This window comes from Syngnathus floridae, chromosome 11 (assembly GCF_059516105.1).
Source record: "Syngnathus floridae isolate MCC-2025c chromosome 11, RoL_Sflo_1.0, whole genome shotgun sequence".
Classification (NCBI taxonomy): Eukaryota; Metazoa; Chordata; class Actinopteri; order Syngnathiformes; family Syngnathidae; genus Syngnathus; species Syngnathus floridae.
In genome coordinates this window covers 9197952-9216705 of record NC_142423.1, presented here as the reverse complement: position 1 = coordinate 9216705, position 18754 = coordinate 9197952, and the positions used below count along the sequence as shown (strand labels likewise).

The window sequence follows — 18754 nt, the reverse complement described above, 5'->3', positions numbered from 1 at the left end:
ATTGTATCGAAGTCCTATGTGGAAGGAAGATGCACACCAGGTATAAATCTGTTTGACGTTGCTGAAGATTTGTTGTTTCTTTACTTTAATTAATTTTGTAAAGCTTGGTTGTTGCATGTAAATAAACATGCAGCCTACACGAAATTTAATTTCATGTCGCTAAATTGTACTGAATGGAAACATTGTTCATCATCGTATTGAATCATTTTGTGGAGAGGACTGCACACCCTTATAGCTATTATTATTATTATTATTATTATTATTATTATTATTATTATTATTATTATTATTATTATCATCATTCGTTGTGTGGTGTAGCCGCATGGTGCAATGTAAATTCCTGTGCGAAGTGTCTCGAGTGTGTGCGGGGCCATGGGAGGTTAATCCGAGTTTAATGCAGTGAAGCGCAGCGCGGGGTCTGCGCTGTGATGGGTATGTTATCTCTGCCCACCATTTGGGTGCTCTCCCCTCTCAGTTCCTAGCCAAGCCAAATAGCTCGTACGGATGGAGTTGTGCTCGCTCGCTCGTTCTCTTCTCCCTCTCTCTCTCCTTCCTCCGCGCCCGAGGAAAGAAAACGTTATTAATAGCTAAATAACTCGCCCATACTTTCACTGAATCTCTCTCACACACTGTTCCAGATGGATTTGTTTGAAGTGCGCTCCAGCATCCCCCCCCCCTCCACACACACCAAAACCTCTGCATGCCCCCCCCCCCCCAAACATCACCCTCATTCATTCAGCGAGGTTTAGAGACGAAATATTGCCAATGTATACATTTATAAAAGGGGAGATCGTGCACGCTTTGCAGCGTAAAAGGACGACCTGCAATGGAATAATACTTTGTTTGTGCCGCCACCCCAAATGAAATTTCAGACATGCTCGCGTGCTCCCCACCCTACCCCTCGCACCTCTCTGTCACTTCCCCTCCTTCAAACTGGGGAATAATCCCACCTGGCATCTGTTTAATTAGACTGAGGACCTGCTAATCCCGCGATTTGCTCGAGTGTCCATCGCCTGTCGCAACGTGCGTCACTTGCATGTGTGGCAGATGTGCATCATGCAAAAAAAGAAAAAGGGGCGCCGTACAGTGCACAAATATGTCACATTTTTCATATGTATTTCAATTGGGGTTTAATTCTGATTGTATTTATTTTTTAGTATCGATTTTTTTTCACGAGCGCACATTTTCGTTACCAATGTAAAAAAAAGAAACAACAAAGAAGTCATCTTTTTGTTATAGAAATTGAAATTACTACTACAGCACCAATACACGCATATTTGGGTGATGTTCATGGCAAAGTAATTGGAAATTACGAGATACGGATTTCATTGTTATATTTGAATCAATTACATATATGTATGAAGAAAAATAGAATGAAAATAATAATAATAATAATATTACTATTACTACTACTACTACGAATAATAATAATCATAATCATAATAATCTTAATGTTAGTTTTATTAAAACATAATCGATTATAAACAGTATAATATTTCAGAGTTAAAGTCTGCATTTCTTTTCAACTTTTGTTATAAATATACTGTCGTGCTACAAACAGGACTAGAATATTGCACATATTTGAGTACTTTTTTTTAAAGAAAATATAACATTGAATCGTTTTTAAGGCGTTAAACAAGTCTATTGTTTTGTGTTGTAAAATTGGATATTTTTTTCCCTGCATTTTTGTTTCCTGGATATTCCTATTATTTGAATTATGATTAGCAAGAAACATAGCGCCAATTAGAAACCAAATAATAATTTGGTGGCGTGCAAATGGCCCCGAAACCACATTTTGAACAGCTTCCTCTAATCTGCCATTAACGGAAAAAGACGCGACTGTAGTTTGATCAGCCATTTTAATGAACTCTCGATTAAAGCTGGGATAAATCCGTGATGTAACCTCCAAAACACGCACAATAAACAACTCGATAAATAAATAAGAGGGACTTAAATCTGGAGACGCAAAAAAAGAGTGAGCGCGAGAAAGAGCGAGTGGATTGAAAATAAAAGAGAACCCCTCATGAATGTTTGCGCCCAGGGCGAGCCACGATGTGAGCTCGGCTCTGAGATGAAAGTGAAAAGAAATAAAAGGCTGCGTTTAATCTGCTTGAAAGCCCCTCTCTGCTCATATAAGGGGGGCCGCGCCGCGCTACGCCGCGCGCCGCCAGAGTGAGCGGCTGATTGGGGATAAATACATTTGTGAGCGTGCCTGCCAGCTATTACACCCGGTGTGAACACGTAGTCACCTATTCAGGCGAGCCTCGTCTCCGCTGCTCCCCGCTAATAAGTATTAACATTATTATTATTATTAAAAGCCATCTAGTCTTGCCTGTTTTTTATAGCCACCTAATGCTCTCCCTGATGTAAAAACACAGGCAAAACCGCCACAAACAGCAGCCAGGGGACTTATGGGATGGTTTTAGGGGAGTACACGTGGTCAAGCGTGCATGTGGACACTTGGAGGATTTTTTCTTGAAGCGTGGCAAAGAGTGCAGGGGGGGGGGGGGGGGGGGGAAGAGAAGACAAATAGAGAGAGCGTTTTCACGCTATCAACTGATTCCACTCCATCGGGCCATTATATGAAATTACAAAACTATCTAGCAGCGGGGCGTGCTGAATAATTCATTTCCTTTTTATGGGTCCCCCTTGCCCTTTTGTCCAAAGTTTCCTGGCGTTTGTTTGAGGGAGAATGGACGTGCCAGTGCGGCGCTTCTCGCTGCTCTGCTTTCCAGGATTTTGCTTTTGTGGCTCGGTGCAAGAAAAAAAAAGTATCAATGGAAGGAAGGTTTGTTGAGGTTCGTCTTCAAGATGAAAAGGGGAGTTGTAGCTATGTATTATTATTATTGTTATTATTATTATTGTTGTTATTATTATTATTATTATTATAGGTTGAAATCCAAATCCCGCGTTGGATCCAGGTGCGCGTTTACGCAATTACACGCGAATGACCGAGAAATCCGAACTCGAAATCATTGTATACACAAAACATTAGGGATGATAGTAAATTATTGCACTGCATAGCAAAGGTTTTAAAATTGTATAGAAGGTTTTTAACATTTTTATTTATTGTTAGTCATTTATAAACTATCAAAATGAAAGTTTTTCCTTTTCCTTTTCCTATTCCTTTTTTCATAATCATCACTACTTTCAATTAATGATTGTCATTTTTTATATGCTATACTATAGGCCTGTACACATTTAATTTAATCCCGATGTTCCAGCTCCAAATTTGGGAGGTGTGCGTAATTACGCACAAGTGATAAGACACGCGGTCATTCAGGATAATTTTCACAATGTTGGGCGTTCGTGTAATTATCCGAGGGTGACCCAAAAAAATCAGTCTAAAGTGATTGAAAATTCAAATATATTCATCCATCCATTCATCCATTATGTGCTTCTCCTGGATCCCCAGTGCGTTTATTTTATTATGTATATTTAGCATTACAGTATTTACACTAATATATATATAAAAAATGCTGCGTTTTTAAATATATTGTTTACTCCAAATTATTTTTTAAATATATTGTTTACTCCAAATTATTATAAATTCAGTATACATATACTTTACTGCTGGCGGTGCTAAATATTTATTAAATTCCAATTTATGTACAAAATACTCACAATTACTTTAGAAATTAAGGAATAATATTCTTAAACTATGTATTGTCAACAGCACTTTTCTCCACACCTTCCAAATATTACAATTATTTCCCTACACATGGCTAGAAAATACATACATCTTCCTGCTAATATAACGGGAAAATCCATAGCTATCCAAAATGGAAGCATTTATGGAAGCAACTAACCTCATTGATTTCAACTTAAAAGTAACAAGTGGTGAAAATATGACTGTGGGTCAGCAACCGTTTAAGGGGGGCTTTTTATTTTTAAGGGTTGGGGGGATGGGGAGGGTCAAAGCAGCACACCGCCAATGAATGGCTGAACGTGTGAATGAATGAGGCGCAATTGGCCAACACAAATTAATTTCCTGCCGCTAAATACCTTCGTGCCAAGACTCTCATAAATAATGGATTGAATGAGCAAAGGAATCAAGTCCCACGAGGACGCCTCGGAGCAAAGTACATTTGGACAAATTTGGGCAAATCTTCCCATCCGAGCCGGGAGGAGGCTGACAAGACATGCAAGTGGTAGATATATAGAGAAGCCATTAAGGGCCCATAAGGTTGCTAACTTACATTTATCACCGAGGATGCCATCGATGCTATGCTTTGTTTTCTTTTCTCCGTCTTCATCCTTCTTATCACAGTCATCCTCGTCATCTTTTTTGCCAAATCGGGCCCTCAAAACGCGGCTGATGGAGCTCACTAATGACAAGAAGGTAAATGGGTGATTAGCCCTTCAAACCCACAACACAACCAAATCATCTTATTTGAAGGACACTGCACAAAAGTCAAGCATATTTTGCAGGCATATTTTTTCCTCTTTAAAAAAAAAAAAAAAATCAAGCAGTTAGACGACAAGCGATTCTGCACTTGTAGGCTCCTATGATAAGGTTATTAAAAGAAGAATTGCAGCTTACCAGATGAAGCCTCACCTGAAGGAACTGTGCTTCTGTCGCACACCCCGTCCTTCAGCAGCTTATCCCGGATCTCCCAGCTGAACATGCCCGGGTTCTCTCGCTTGTACTCCTCGATCCTCTTCTCCACGTCGGGAGTGGCCACCTGCTGCAAGTTGACAGGGGGGGGGGGGAATTTAATTGGTGCCATTTCATGGTGGGACACGCAGTCATACACAGATTAAAAAAAAAAAAAAAAAAAAACCTCTTTTGGGGAACTAAAAAAGGAATTTACCTTGGAATAACTTGAAAATATTGACATTTATGACAACAAAGTTATTTAGACAACAAAGCAAGTTTTTGCTTCAAAACAATTTGCTGAGTTGTTTTTGTAAGTTGTGAGATAATAGAAGGGGCAATTAGTTCTGTAAACTACTATTTGTTTATTGAAAATGAGAGAAAGGCACTTGTCATTTTATCAAACTTAATTTTACTGAATTCTCCACCCTAAAATTTGATTGAATTTTGATAACTTGAAATTTTGAATCATCACTCTTGAGTGTATCACGATAATACTTATCACCGTAACATAACATATTGCTCACTTTTCCTCATGCAGATGAAGAATTGTACAGAATGACAATACAAGAAAATATACACACATGCATATTAAAAACACTTTTATGGGCTGATGCTATTATTAAAATTGGCTGGTGTTCCTAATTGTATGACTGGTTGCTGTATATGATAATATCAATTGTGGCTTTTGTTAAGATTGTTTTTAAAATACAAAAAATAAAATGAGGGATACATAACGTAATAAAAGATGGTAATCTAACTTATTGAATAAAACATTTTAATTACACATTTTTTTAGTCTCAGTGTAGTGTTTGATTGTGAAGGTTCATTTACAGTAAATGCTATAGCCAGTTTGTATATGACTATAAATGAATAGATTGTATCAGAAATTAAAACAATTATGCAGTATAGCACTATTGGATCTCATCACATTGTGCAAATGTACCCAATGCTATATCAAGTAACTATAGAAATGATTATTATTATTTTTGACGTAGTGAAGAGTTGACAAAGGATGCAATAATAGTCGTAAAGTTATTCACCCACACACACTTACACGTTCAATTTTATTGATTGTTGTGATTGCTGATATAGCTTACTGTGCTCGTGTACCTAATGATATGGCCGTTCTCAAGCTCAACAAATGAATTACAAAAGCAAAAGAACAGACAAATCTGTAAAAAAAATATTATAAAACGAGGAGAGAATGTTTACTTTTTTTTCCCGCATTATTTACCTGTTTATATGGCACCAGTTGCATAGATGGATCAATTATGAGAGGTAATTATGGCCATGACGTTGACACAACTAATTGCAATGAATGCCATTGAAGCGCGCAGGTGTCCCTATAATGCTGGGTCCGCAAAGTGCACGCTTTTCTGCACGGAAGCCCCCCCCCCCCAATACCTCAACCCCACTTACCCTGGGCTTGCTGCCTCCGATAGCCCCCGGGCGGATGGAGCCGGTCTCCTGGTAGCGGCACAGGATCTTGGACACGCAGCCGTGCGAGACGCGCAGTTGTCGCGAGATGACGCACGGCCGTATGCCGTGGTGGGCCATCTCCACGATTTTGTGCCGGATGTGGTTTGGCAGGGGCCTCCCGTTGATGAACACGCCGCCCAACTGGTTGACCCGGCCCTGGCCCAGTGGGGTGGACACTGCGTGGGCGACATTAGTGTCAGAACATGTACAGCAAAAAACAGAACAAAACAAAACCCCACGCGTGTATAATTTCTTTTTTAAAAATATGTGATGCACAGATTCAGTGTGTCATTCAACGTGCATGCACCCAAGCCCACTCCACGCGCTCCAATCCCACGTCTCAAGAGTCAGTGAAGAGGCTGACACTTTGCCACCTTGATTATTCCTAGTCATGCTGTCCAAATATTGATGTGATCCTCCAACGTTTCTCCCGTGGCTTATTTGCCATTTGCTGCGGCGGCCCTCTCGAGCAAATCCACGGCCAACTTGCAAACGCGACACGCGCATGTGTCTGTGTGTATGTGCGCGCGCGCGTTTTCCTTCGCCACTTGAGCACGAACGCGGCCTTAATGGGAAAATGGTTGCCATAAATGCATGCAAATACAAAAAGTGGTCTTCAGACGTATCCTCCTCATCGTCCCACTGCCGTATGCTGCAGACAGCTTGAGTGTGCGTGGGGAGTTGTCGCCAAATTAACAATTAGATTGCCTCTTTTGGCGGCGCCGAGCAGTAATGCGTCTATTTTAATGCTATTAAAATAGACACTTGTGTTATTGGTTGTTATTGTTGCTTTTGAGGCGTACGATCAAAAAAAAAAAAAAAAAAAACCTTTTGTGGTCGTTTCAAAATGCTCAATAAAGAGCATTACAGAAAAATACGCACGACGTTGTTTTAAAAATAACATTAAAAAGAACATTTGCAGCATGTCGTCTACGTGATATAACTAATAGGAAAAATAAAAACACGTGACCGTGCACATGCAACTTCGATGTGTAAGAAAAATGTACAATTGTGATCCTTCACACGAAATTGATCTGAACATAGGAAATATTATTTTTAAACCGATTTGTGTTCTATTAGACCGCTATTGTTATTTTTCCTTTAAATAATGTTTTAAAAAATGTTTTTGAATATGAACTCAGTTAATCATTAATGCAAAAATCGCGATGAATATATATATATAAATATATAAAACTTTGGGTACAAAAAATGCCTATATGATAAATTAAAACATGATTTTTTTAACGATATCAGTAACAGTAGCCTATATAATAGACATGATTTTGAAACGTTTAAAAAATAATAATAATAAAAACTTGGATCTTGTTTCTTTAATTAGATACGTGACTTTCATGTAGGCCCACGTGCAAAAAAATGTAAACCTAAAGAAACAAAAAATAAGTATTCGATTTTCTTATTTCTTCTTTTTTAATTTAATGTTTTTAATTTACTACACACTTGTAACCATAATGCGAGCGTCTCCAACCAGACCCAAAAAGTCTCCGTGTCCGCTCACCTTCCAGGGGGAAGCCAGTCCGTGGGTAGTTCTGACCCGGTGTGGGGCGCACCATTCGAGGCACTGTTCCGGGTAAAGTAGCCATCCCACAGCTACTCGCTCAGCAGTAGCGCCAGACAAAATAAAAAACAAACAAAAACAAAAAACGAGAGGACTCGAAGCTTCTCACACAAAGTCCAAAATGCAAGGAATGTGTTGGTGGAGTGTTTAAAAAATGGGGGGAAAAGAAAAGAAAAAAAAGACTGAAATGAAAAATATGCTGTGAAATTCCAATCCCAGGTGGACTGACTGGACAAGGTTCACATAAGTGAAGGGAGGGGGCCAGGAATTAAAAGTAGAACAGCAATGGTATAGTTAGAAAATATTGATAATGATTCAAGAAGGCAATTGGGAGTTTGGCAAAAGCAGGCCCTCTTGTCCCTTTGGTGCATTTGGCGTGAGTGTAATGTCTGCTGGCTGCGTGGAAGTAGTTGAAGTGGGCAACTTTGGTGCACACATCGTGGGAGGAGACAAGCGCGCGCTCCCATAGGCTGCCGTGGCCTTTTCCTTTTCGCACTCAAAGCCAGTGGGCTCAGCCTGCAGCCCTGGCGACCAATCACAGGGCCGCGTTGGACTTTTTAATGCACTGCTTCCACCGCCAACATCCTCATCATCCTCTTCATCATTATCCCCAGCAGCCTCCTCATCCTCCATCACAAGAGCCTGCACACAACTGTTCAATGGAAATTGAGAAATTAATATGAATCCAAGTGTACCTTAAAACGTGTTCCTTAAGAAATAAATAAAATGAAAAATAACATGACACTTATTTATAAAAACATTTCATATAATCGAAAGAAAAATGCTGAATGCCAAATATCAAGAATTAAAAATGTATTTATTATTAATTGTCCTAACTTGCATCGGGAAGATTGAACATTTTAAATAAAATTTTTGTAAGAATAAATAAATAAATAAATAAAACGTCCACATTATATTGGCGCATTAAATTAAGTCCGCATTCTAGGGCAATGTAAAAATTGTGATGTTTTTTTTTTTTTGGACCCGTCAATTATTGAGTACAATTTCAAAATGTAGTTTTTATTGAATAAGGAAATGGCTAATTGCTACATTGACAAATCCTAGCTTGACTTTTCCCCGGAGAGTAATTGCTTCATAGTTGAATATATACATGTATAATTACACTTTGTGTGTGTGTGCACCACTATTTAGAGACGCCGTGTTGTGTCAGCCAATTGCCGTGCACAGTTACTCCTGATGGAGGGCAAATTTCCACAAAAACATTTTTAGCCAGCAACAATTAGGGGAGTGTGTTGGGGGTGAAATGGCGATTTCACATATGCAGATGCAGCGTGAACCGAGGTGGGGAGGATGTAGGAGCCCCGTCTTGACCCTCCGAACTATGTTGCCCGAAGAGAGAAGGTAGGGGGGCTTAGCCAAGCATCAATCATGTGACAACCATACAACAGTGCTGTCATGGCGAGTTAATGTTGGTTTTACAAAGACTCAACAGTTATATGTATGTTGTAAAAAACATTTTTACAGTATTGCCTACTTTTCTTTTTAATTTCCAATATCCTACTAATTAGTATTTGCAACAATTGTGCAGCACTTGTCACCTGTTGTAAAAGTGTAAAAAGAAGCCAACTGCTGTTTGTAATCAAATATAAAAACGACAATAAATGGTGTACTCACCATGATCGAGGTAATGTAAGAACATGTATATTTTTTATATATGTCATTATTTTTCCCTGGCCCCCAAAGAACTGATTTTATATAATTAAATGTCTATGTTTTTGTTCCAACTCTTGATTTGCAGTAGTCATGAAATTTGCACAGTGTGTTGTTCAAATAATAATAATAACCCTAAAATATTATTGCATATAATGACAAGGGGGAAGGCGTCCTGATTGCGCATTTCACAGTTTGCTACCAATGTTCCTTTCAAGTTCATCAATTCTTCAAGCATTCTTGAGCTTTGGAGTTGCTTGTAGTGTCATTGTGTCCACTAGTGGGCGACTGAAATTTTTATTTTTTCATCTTCCTCATGTGAGCATACAAACACTTTACAATCTTATCTTCATCTTCAAACGTTTCCGTCTTCTTATTTGCGTCACAGCAAATTAGCAAAGTTTCTTTTTATGCTTGTAGGTGTCATGTTTTATCTTCATAATGTTCAGTACAAAGCAAAAATGAAGAAAGACGCCATGAAAAGACGTCGCTTGGCTTTGTCTCCTATGTGGGCAGATAAAAAAGGGTGGAGAGATTGTTTCACTTTATTAACTGTCGTTCAAATAAAGGCAATGGCAGTTAATATAGAAATGTAAAAAAAAATCAGCGGGATGATTACTCGGTGTGCTTCTGAAGCGAGTGTTTTCACATGGCTCACTTTGAGGTGTAAATTTTAGATATCTATGTCACAATATGTAATTTGGAAGAAAAAAAACAATTGTGGACTGCATGATTTAGTTTAGACAAGAGCTGAACGATTAATCAAATTCTAAATTCTAAAAACATCCCGGTATATTTAGTTGTTTGGGGGGCTTTTAATGTTTAGTTGTTTCAAGTTGTAGTGATAAAGCCACAGATATTTTTGCAATTTTGCAATATTGTTATAATTTCATTTATGACTTTCTGATTTGTTTATGCCACACGTGGAAGAAAATAGTCTTTCTTTTGTGTCATAATTTATTGCTTATGTTTGTTAAAGAATACATGGGAGGAGGACCTTTAAAATGAATAATTGCACATTGAATCACAATCATAATATTGAGGAGGGATATTGCAAATAGATCCAAAATTATCAAAAGTTCGAACTGTCTTGTGGACTATGAGGCAGACATGCTAACCACTAATGCAGTGTGCCGTCGCAAGGTCATAAACACTAAATGTTGCAATAATTTGCTTAATGTCCAATTCTATGGTATTAGTGTAGCATACAAAGAAACCCGCGTCCGCCAAAAAAAAAAAAAACAAGTTTGAGTTTTCTCTTTATTTCAATCAATAGTTATCCTCAAGGGCTAATTCTATTCCTATGAAGGACATAATTAGTACTCCACATTGACAAGAAGAGATGGAGATGTGCTTAAAATATCACTTTGTAACATTCCTCTACTAAGAGAGCAAACTCTGAGGAATTGGCGCTCTTAAAAAAGGAGACTGTGGCCCAGGTTTTTAGCGCTCTTCCGCAAACACGAGCGCTAACAACCGTGCGATAGATAACGGCCAGACTTGTATGCACGTGTTTTAACCACCACTTCCTCTACATCCTTGTTAACTTGTTGAGACAACTTCACATCTGCTTGGAATTATCCATCACTTCCTTGTTGGAAATATTTTATCACGACAGAAGGGAGAAGAGGCGTACCAAGGAGAAATGTCACTTCGGGTTGTAATTGAATGAACGGTACATGATGGGAGTCGCGCAGGTGTGACGAGGGAGCCTAATGAGGGAAGCGATGACACGGACATTCCTCATTTGGAACACGTTAGCCTGTATCACTTGAGGTCAGTCGGGGTCAAAGCAAGGTTCACTCACTCTTTACATACTGGCTAACCACCATATTGCTACCACCTGCATCATAAAATGACAAACGCAAGAGCTTTAACAGAAAGCACAGTGGAACCTCAATTTAACAAAACAGGAGGCCGATTGGTCTTTCAATTTATTAAATAAATATAAAAACAAGTTTTAAAGTTGAATTTTATTTGGTCAAGCACCAGGAGAGAACAAAAATCCTTGAGCCGTGCCTGCAACCAACATGGCCGGCGTCTTGCCTTGTGTGGGAAAATTGCCCCTGCCAACATGGCCGCCACGTTGGTCGACCTACATCTTTTACCATGTGTTCATCTTACCTTAAATCTGCAACAATACAACTTGGTAAAATGTAATGTGTAACATAATTGAGATCCCGCTTTACAGCAGTAAACTGACTGTGCCTCATGACCAAGTATTCTCACACTGCTGTGTAAACAATTTTATTGCACACCATTTAAGACCTAAAATTCCGTTTGTCCAGACAGTCTTAAATCAAACACCCCCAACATGGAAAAATGTTGGAATACTATGTTCCATTTCCTGTGTTATGTTCATCATTATACACTATTACTCTTTTCCAATATCCTGTTGTGGGATCACAAAAATAGAAAGACACGAAAAAAACAATTATCCATGCAGGTTTTAATGATATAGGAGGAAAACCATGCATGAATAGGAAAAATATGCAAACAATAAGTTTAACGCTCCTCCTCTCAAACTGTTTGCAACACTGTGTGGCCAAGGAGAAGGAACGACAGAAAGAGGTGTGAGGAAAAACATGTGCGAAGTTGACGTGTGAGTCTGCCATTTGACTTATGAGTGCAAAGTAGGGATGTTCATAACTCAAAGTGGTGATCAAACACAGTCAAAAGCCACTTAAGGGTGGGCAACTGCCTGCAGATCCCCAAGGAGATTAAAACGAGCGGTTTGTTTTGCAGAGCGACCACTCGTGAGCGACGGAAAAATACAACAAAACAGTTTTTTAACATGTTAAGTATAAAACATCAAACGGCTCGGATCTTTTTCTCCATGAATTCAGCTTTGGGAGTTTGAACTGACTCAACAGCGCCTCCGGTGGTTGCTTTCAAATCATGCATTCATCCGGTCCAAAACGACAGAATTCTTACTTTAATGAATTGAATATTGTGATAAAGCCTAATGAGTATTTTTGTCGATACAGTTAGTGCAGGCGACATCAGCTGGTTGGGTGCAGGTGGGTCGGGCAGAACGTGTGACACATCCTGCCGCTGTTCATTACGTGTGTCCATGTCCTACCGAGCAGGCCGTGAGCATCACTTGGTGACGTCAAATGGAGGATAATTGGGGGGGGGAATCAAGGCTAATCTGCACCTAGTGGCAGCTGGAACCCAAAATGCACTGACAAATCCATGCTCGGAGCATCCAATCAGAGTTTGCCAATGTCTTATGTGGAAGCCCGAAGGAACTAAGAGCTACCAAGTGGAAAATACGAGGCACATGACAATGTACTGATGACGATGGGCTGCTCTCACTCCAAAAGAGCAACAATGCTCATTGATGCCTCACTAAAACAATGTGATAAAACTTGTTTATCTGTGTTGACATTTTTATTCAAGTCATGAGAGTTGAGTTTGATTCATAGTCTGTCTGATCTTGTGTCTTTGATGATTCGCCTCACAAATTACCAAATGATCAAATATGAGTCATGGTCGTCTAAATTGACCCCAAAGATCGGATGGCTGCATCTTCAGTGTCCTCAAATGGACCTGAGGAGTCGAGGCAAGCAAACAATTGGGTGTGGCAGTTAACCCTGTGTAGATCTCTTACAATGGTGAAAATGAAATTTGGATATACGCAAATAGTTTAAAATGTTATATTTTTTTAACTGCAAAGGGTTATATTGATAACCACGGGAGAAGTGCAGGGAAAAATTTTCCACTGGGAAAATCCCACTCTGGGTGCCATGCTCTTGTCTCATTCTCATTCAGTCACTCTTAATAGTACTGCGGAGAACTGCGATTACTTGTGACAAGACACGCTAACAAGTGTGTAGATATGGAATTAGCCTTTTCTTGGGTCAGTAGTGGGTTTGTTTGGAGAAGAATACTCACTATGTGTGTACATGTCAATAATACTGACTCACAGCTCCAAACAATGACCTGTAGCCTTCCTCTGGGGTCACTCTTAGGCCCCTTGTTGTTTTTACTTTCGCGTAATGATCTGCGTATGATTTCAAAAATTCCACACTTTATTTTCAGATGATACGGTATTCAGTTTTGCAGTAATGAGTTAGAAAACAAAAAAATGGTGTGGTAAAAAAATAATAATAATAATAATAATAATTGTCAATGTAAACAAATCTAAATAGGCCTATGTCATCTTTGCAAATTGTGATTACAGAAAATTGTCCTTTTTGTGTGAATAATAGTAAATGTATGTTAACTTGGGAAAATAATATGTTGTAGACAAAATTATGTAAATCTCTCACAGTACTTTTTGAATCCTATTTGTAGTTAAAAAGTTACTGAACGTGTGTGACTTGGCCACCAGTTGAGAAATTCTTCTTTGTTTGTATCTGCGTGTTTATATTATACTATACTGCACCCTTGGTGACCAAGTCACTCATATCTGGAACAAATAAAACAATCTGGCACAAATAATGCAATTTCTATTCATTTCTAGACTCATTTCAGTGTACCGAGAATAGTCACCTTTATCTTTACAATTGAAATGGTAACAGGAACAAGACACGGTTCGGATCGGTCAAACCCGATCAGGATTGCCTTTAAACATTTCTAGACAGAATGTTATGCTGAAACAAAGACAATATGACAAGAATTGCTAACTTTGAGGTCTGCACACTTTTTAGACACCCTTCACTGTGATTGATAACTGAGTTAAGTACTTAGTAAACGTCATCAACTTTCAATAAACGTGTCATGGCAGTTCAATTTGCCACTTTTGAGCTTCATAAATGGTTTGGTTTTCCAGTTTCACAATTAGCATAGTCTATTAAATTTCAATGAAAACAGTGCGAGCGAAATGTGACATGCCGCTAATAGATGCCGACTAAAGTACATATTGTACGAGATTTGTAAAGAAGCTTTTGATTTGGTTATGACTTGATGCAGAGTAAAATGTGTGACTAATACGTCCAAAGGGCGGTTTCCAGTGGCGGGTTTGAGGACGTACAATAGTTCCCATGGTCCCGTAATTGAACGAACGTAATATGTTGAAAGAAATCGACCTAAAATAAATAACTTGGGCACCATGTTTTTGTCAACGTTCACAGTGATTGACTCAAAGATTGACTCCTGTCGAGCTCCTTGTTAAATGGAAAACAATGTGGAAAGATGCTGTTTATGTTGTCTGTTCACTAGCATGAATCAAACTCACAAGTTGCTTTTTTTTTTAAATAGTCATGAGAGGGGTAAAAAAAAAAGGCTAAATTAGCCACAATGACTGTTTTTGTAAATTAGTTGCACTTTGTTGGCAACATTTTTGTTAGCGCAATCAACAAAGATGACCTATGATGAACTCAAATGAATCGATAATTACTATCAACCAATCTGCCTTATCAAAAGACATCCATTGCCTAGATGTCATCAATGTGCAAGTAATAAATCTCTATTGCATTAAGAGTATGTTTAAAGCACAAAATTGTGTTTTCAAGCTTTCCAACAGGCCTGAAATGACCATGGGGCCTTGAAAATATACATTGGGGATCTTTTTCTAAAAATGTCAAAGAGGAAGGTACAATGCTACTGCAACTCTCCAATTTGCATGTCAAACTACAAATATAAAGAAAAATACTGAGTTTCACTGGGGGTTTCTGGCAACATTTTATTACAGCAGCTAGTGGAACAATCCATTTTACGCATCCAAGAATGTGCCTGCGTGTGTGTGTGTCATATGACAGGACCAAAATGTTTGGGTATCACGCTCTGATGTGCATGCCAAATCCAGTTGTCCTTTCACACAAGCTAGCAGTGTACTGCTTGGCTAGTAGAGGTTCAAGCAGAACACCGCTGGGATGGAGGTCACAACCTACCGCAGACAGACTTTGGGTCTCGCACTGATTATACCGCATATGGATGCCGAAGTTGAGATTGCCGTGGAAAGCTATGTATTGGAAATAAAAATATAGCTATTGAACTCAAATCAAGGGTTTCAACTCGTGGGGTTTTCGATTAGGGTTTAGGGTTTCAATTAGGGTTTCAAATTTATCTTTCAAAGATCAACGGTTAGCATTTGAAGTGTATGTTATGGTTTTCATGAGAGCGTTTTTAAATTGGGGTTATAAAATAGGGTTTGAGTTTCAAGATAGGGTTGCCAGAAAGGGTACATGTTTTAACCCGGGGTCAGGGTTTGAAATTAGAGTTTTAAGCCACAGTTGAGGTTTTGAAAGTAAGGTTTCAAAACCAGGTTAGGGTTGTCAGATGAACTCAGTGGCGTTTGGGCCGCCATATTTTCGCCACTTTGTTTTGAGACATGAGAGCACATGTTTTTCCATTTCCAAGAAAAAAAAATACATTTTTTGCTTTAAGACTGGTATGTAAATTTTAGCACGAGGGAAAAATAAGTCTCTTTGTTGATGAAGATGAAAGTAATGTCACCATTTTGCATGCTATTACAATTAGTCTCACCACAACCATCTGAAAGAACCTTCTGGAGACGAGAGATCACTTGACCGCCCCCTGTGACCAAGCCCGTCTTTTTATTAGGTGCTCCCTGCGAGCAAAACATCTACCGAGGACTTGAGCTGGACACAGATGACAAGAGACGATCGCAATCCAGACATGTGATCGGTTTCTGTCAGTTTATGGCAAATTCCAGCTAGTTGGTTCCGTGTCCATAGACTCAAGGTTCCATTGTATGTCTCGTATCACTTTTTTTATTCTTATAATGCCAAAAGTCAGATCAACTTCGTTTTCTTGGTTTCAAAGGAACAAAAGGGGCCACAAAATCCAAAGGGTACAGTTTGATGCACTCTAAAGGTGATATTATTGATAGTTACATTTTAAGTTGAAGATTTCAGAATCAGACACAAATATTTTAGTACAAGAGTATTGGAAGATTTTCAATTTACGCTTTCCTCAAAATGATTCCCCTTTTGTGGTTTTTTGGGGTCAATCAAAACAAACCTCAAGTAAAGGCACATTGAATCACTCGATGCGATGAAAGCAGTCAGTATTCTTCGGTGGCTTCACCAACTCTACTGTTTGTCAGGCAAAAAAATCAATTCAACACATTGGATGATCAATCAGAATTTGATGAGATTTACAGGAAAATAAAACGTACTACTCTCATGGTTCCTTCTTTGGTTATTCATAGAGTGCAAAATCCATGTCCATTGATTTTCTTTGTTAATGTGTCTTAGAAAATGTGTTTGTTTGCTGTGGCGTAAGTAAGCAGTACCGATGAATAGCCGATTACCAAGGGAAGTTAATGTTAGGGAGTCTGTCTGGTCGTTGTGATTGTTTTTTTTTTTTCATGTTTCAGTTGAGCTACACCTCTTCTAATAGATGAGCTGTCATCTTGAATGATGTCTTCATTAACATATAATATGAGACTGCAGCCTCAGTTTCGATAACATCAAAAGAATCATTCCCAAATGCACTCAAAAGTAAGCTTACTAGCTAGCGAGCTAGCCGATTTGTTCCTTTCATTGGTTTCTCTGTAAAAGCATAAACAGTTATTAGCTGTATTGCAGATTTTCCAGTCTGGTCAGATGTGTTAAGATGAGCAAAAAAATATATATATCCTGTGAAGTGTACAGAGAATCTCTGGATGGATAGATGAAACCAATACAATCCCTCACAAATCAAACGTCTCTCGCTGATTAACTGTGTCCAAAGACAAATGGAAGCAGACTGTTTATATGTGAAGTAACTAAACTGGTATTGACATCTGAATGTTTTACTGATTTCATGTTTTACTAGTAAAAGCGGTTTTCACTTTGCTTATCTGACATTTAAGACTGCTATTTACTTTCAAACATTGCCTGCTTCCCATTGTTTCATGTTGGAAATTTTTGAAGATTTGAACAAAAAGATGCTGCCCAACATTCCAATTTGTATTGCTCACATGATGTGTACGTGAACAAATTTATACTGACAAAGTTTGTAAAACCAATACTTAGGTAAATCAAAGCAACATTGTTTTATCATTAAGAGTTAATGTAAATCTGTATAACAAGTAAACATAATGGAATTTACCACATCATATTCCAATATCAATCCGTCACAGTGTTGTTTTCTTTTATTTTTAAATCAAAATAGCACAGGAATATGACGTGACAGAGCCACAAGGTTTACAACAGGCACTTTGCTTTTTCCAAGTAAAATATCTGGTCATCTGAGCGTCCCTAACTGAGCTGTCACAGGCGATTAGCGAAGGAACAACTCTTATTGGTATCCCAAGGAGCATGGGGTGCTCACGAGAGAGCTCTGGCCGAAGCTGGAATCAATGTCACCGTTCAGACCATCACGCATTGCAGATTCACCATGTAAGATGCATTTGGTGTGCTGCCTCGTCGTCTAAGGCCTCTATTCATTGGCAGATTTTTTTTTTTTTCTACAGAAACTTGGTCGGCCTAATAACGATACTTTTCCTCGGGAAACTTGGGCCCTGCCTTGCGGGCCCCGGAGTGTTGCTTGTGTCACGATGTTTGTCTGGTGCGCCAAAACCACTGACGTCTACACAAAACGTTTCGCTGTTGCTAAACTCACCTTGTAATCTTGGTTAAACTGCCGTGGGAGTAATGTGTTAAAATAATTAGACATATTCAAAATAATGTATAGTTTGGTTTGGATAGTGTGTTTTCTTTTTTTATGGTTTGTTGAAGAAACGGTGTGTCCAGTAGTGGAATAATGAGATTTAACACTCTGGATTTACACTGCTTGTCTAAGTGCCCAATTCTGATTCAATGCTTGTATCCATTATTTTTTAACTGTCTATTTCCATGTCAGTAGCTGTGGACAGTGACAGAATAAATAAGACAACTCGTGCGCAATTGTTTCATAACAGTAAGACATAGCTCTGTTTTCACAGCAGTTCTGATTTACAATGGCTGCTTTTTAATTTAATTGTATTTTCAGTTTGATCAGATGTGGGCATATCTGATACGAATGAGATTTTAACAAATATTTGGAAATGGACTGATTCCGATCAAATTGAGTTATATCGTTGTATCTGAAGTTTTTGGTGTCATCTTAGTAAGATGTGGAAATGAAAACACCATAAAGGTGAAAGCAGCACAAAATTCAATATAAAGTTTTATATTTTACCATCCTGCTTGGCTATGTTTTTATACATATATATGTATATATATATAAAGACAGCGGGATATTTTCAGAATTACAATAAAGGCTGCATCTCTTTGTGCATCTTGGGTGACCTCTACTCAAAGAAAAAAAAGTTTGTCTCCACACACACACACACACACACACACACACACACACACACACACGCAGAAATACAAGGTTTACACAAGAGGAGTGTGAAATCAGCATGTTCCAAGACTGCGGGGGGAGTTGAGCTCGTGGTGGGCACAAGTGTCGACATCAGGCACGGCAGTGACCCCTCTATTCACCATCCTCAGCCTTGTGGAAAAAAAAAATAAAAATCAGCCTTTCATTAC

The 18754-nt window shown here is 38.7% G+C and overlaps 1 protein-coding gene across 2 annotated transcripts in view; it reads right to left on the bottom strand.

The window, feature by feature from the left end:
• Positions 1–8030, bottom strand: part of pax7a (paired box 7a) — a 43635-nt gene extending 35605 nt beyond the window's left edge. Inside the window, exons 1-4 of one of the 2 annotated variants that reach the window (XM_088389460.1) lie at positions 7596–8030; positions 6020–6255; positions 4544–4688; positions 4200–4328 (exon numbers count right to left, since the gene is read on the bottom strand). In XM_088389460.1, the coding sequence (XP_088245586.1) occupies positions 4200–4328; positions 4544–4688; positions 6020–6255; positions 7596–7680 (595 nt within the window). In that variant the 5' untranslated portion in view covers positions 7681–8030. The remainder of the gene's footprint in view (positions 1–4199; positions 4329–4543; positions 4689–6019; positions 6256–7595) is intronic. The other variant, XM_088389461.1, reaches the window with a different exon arrangement.
• Positions 8031–18754: the final 10724 nt, after the last annotated feature.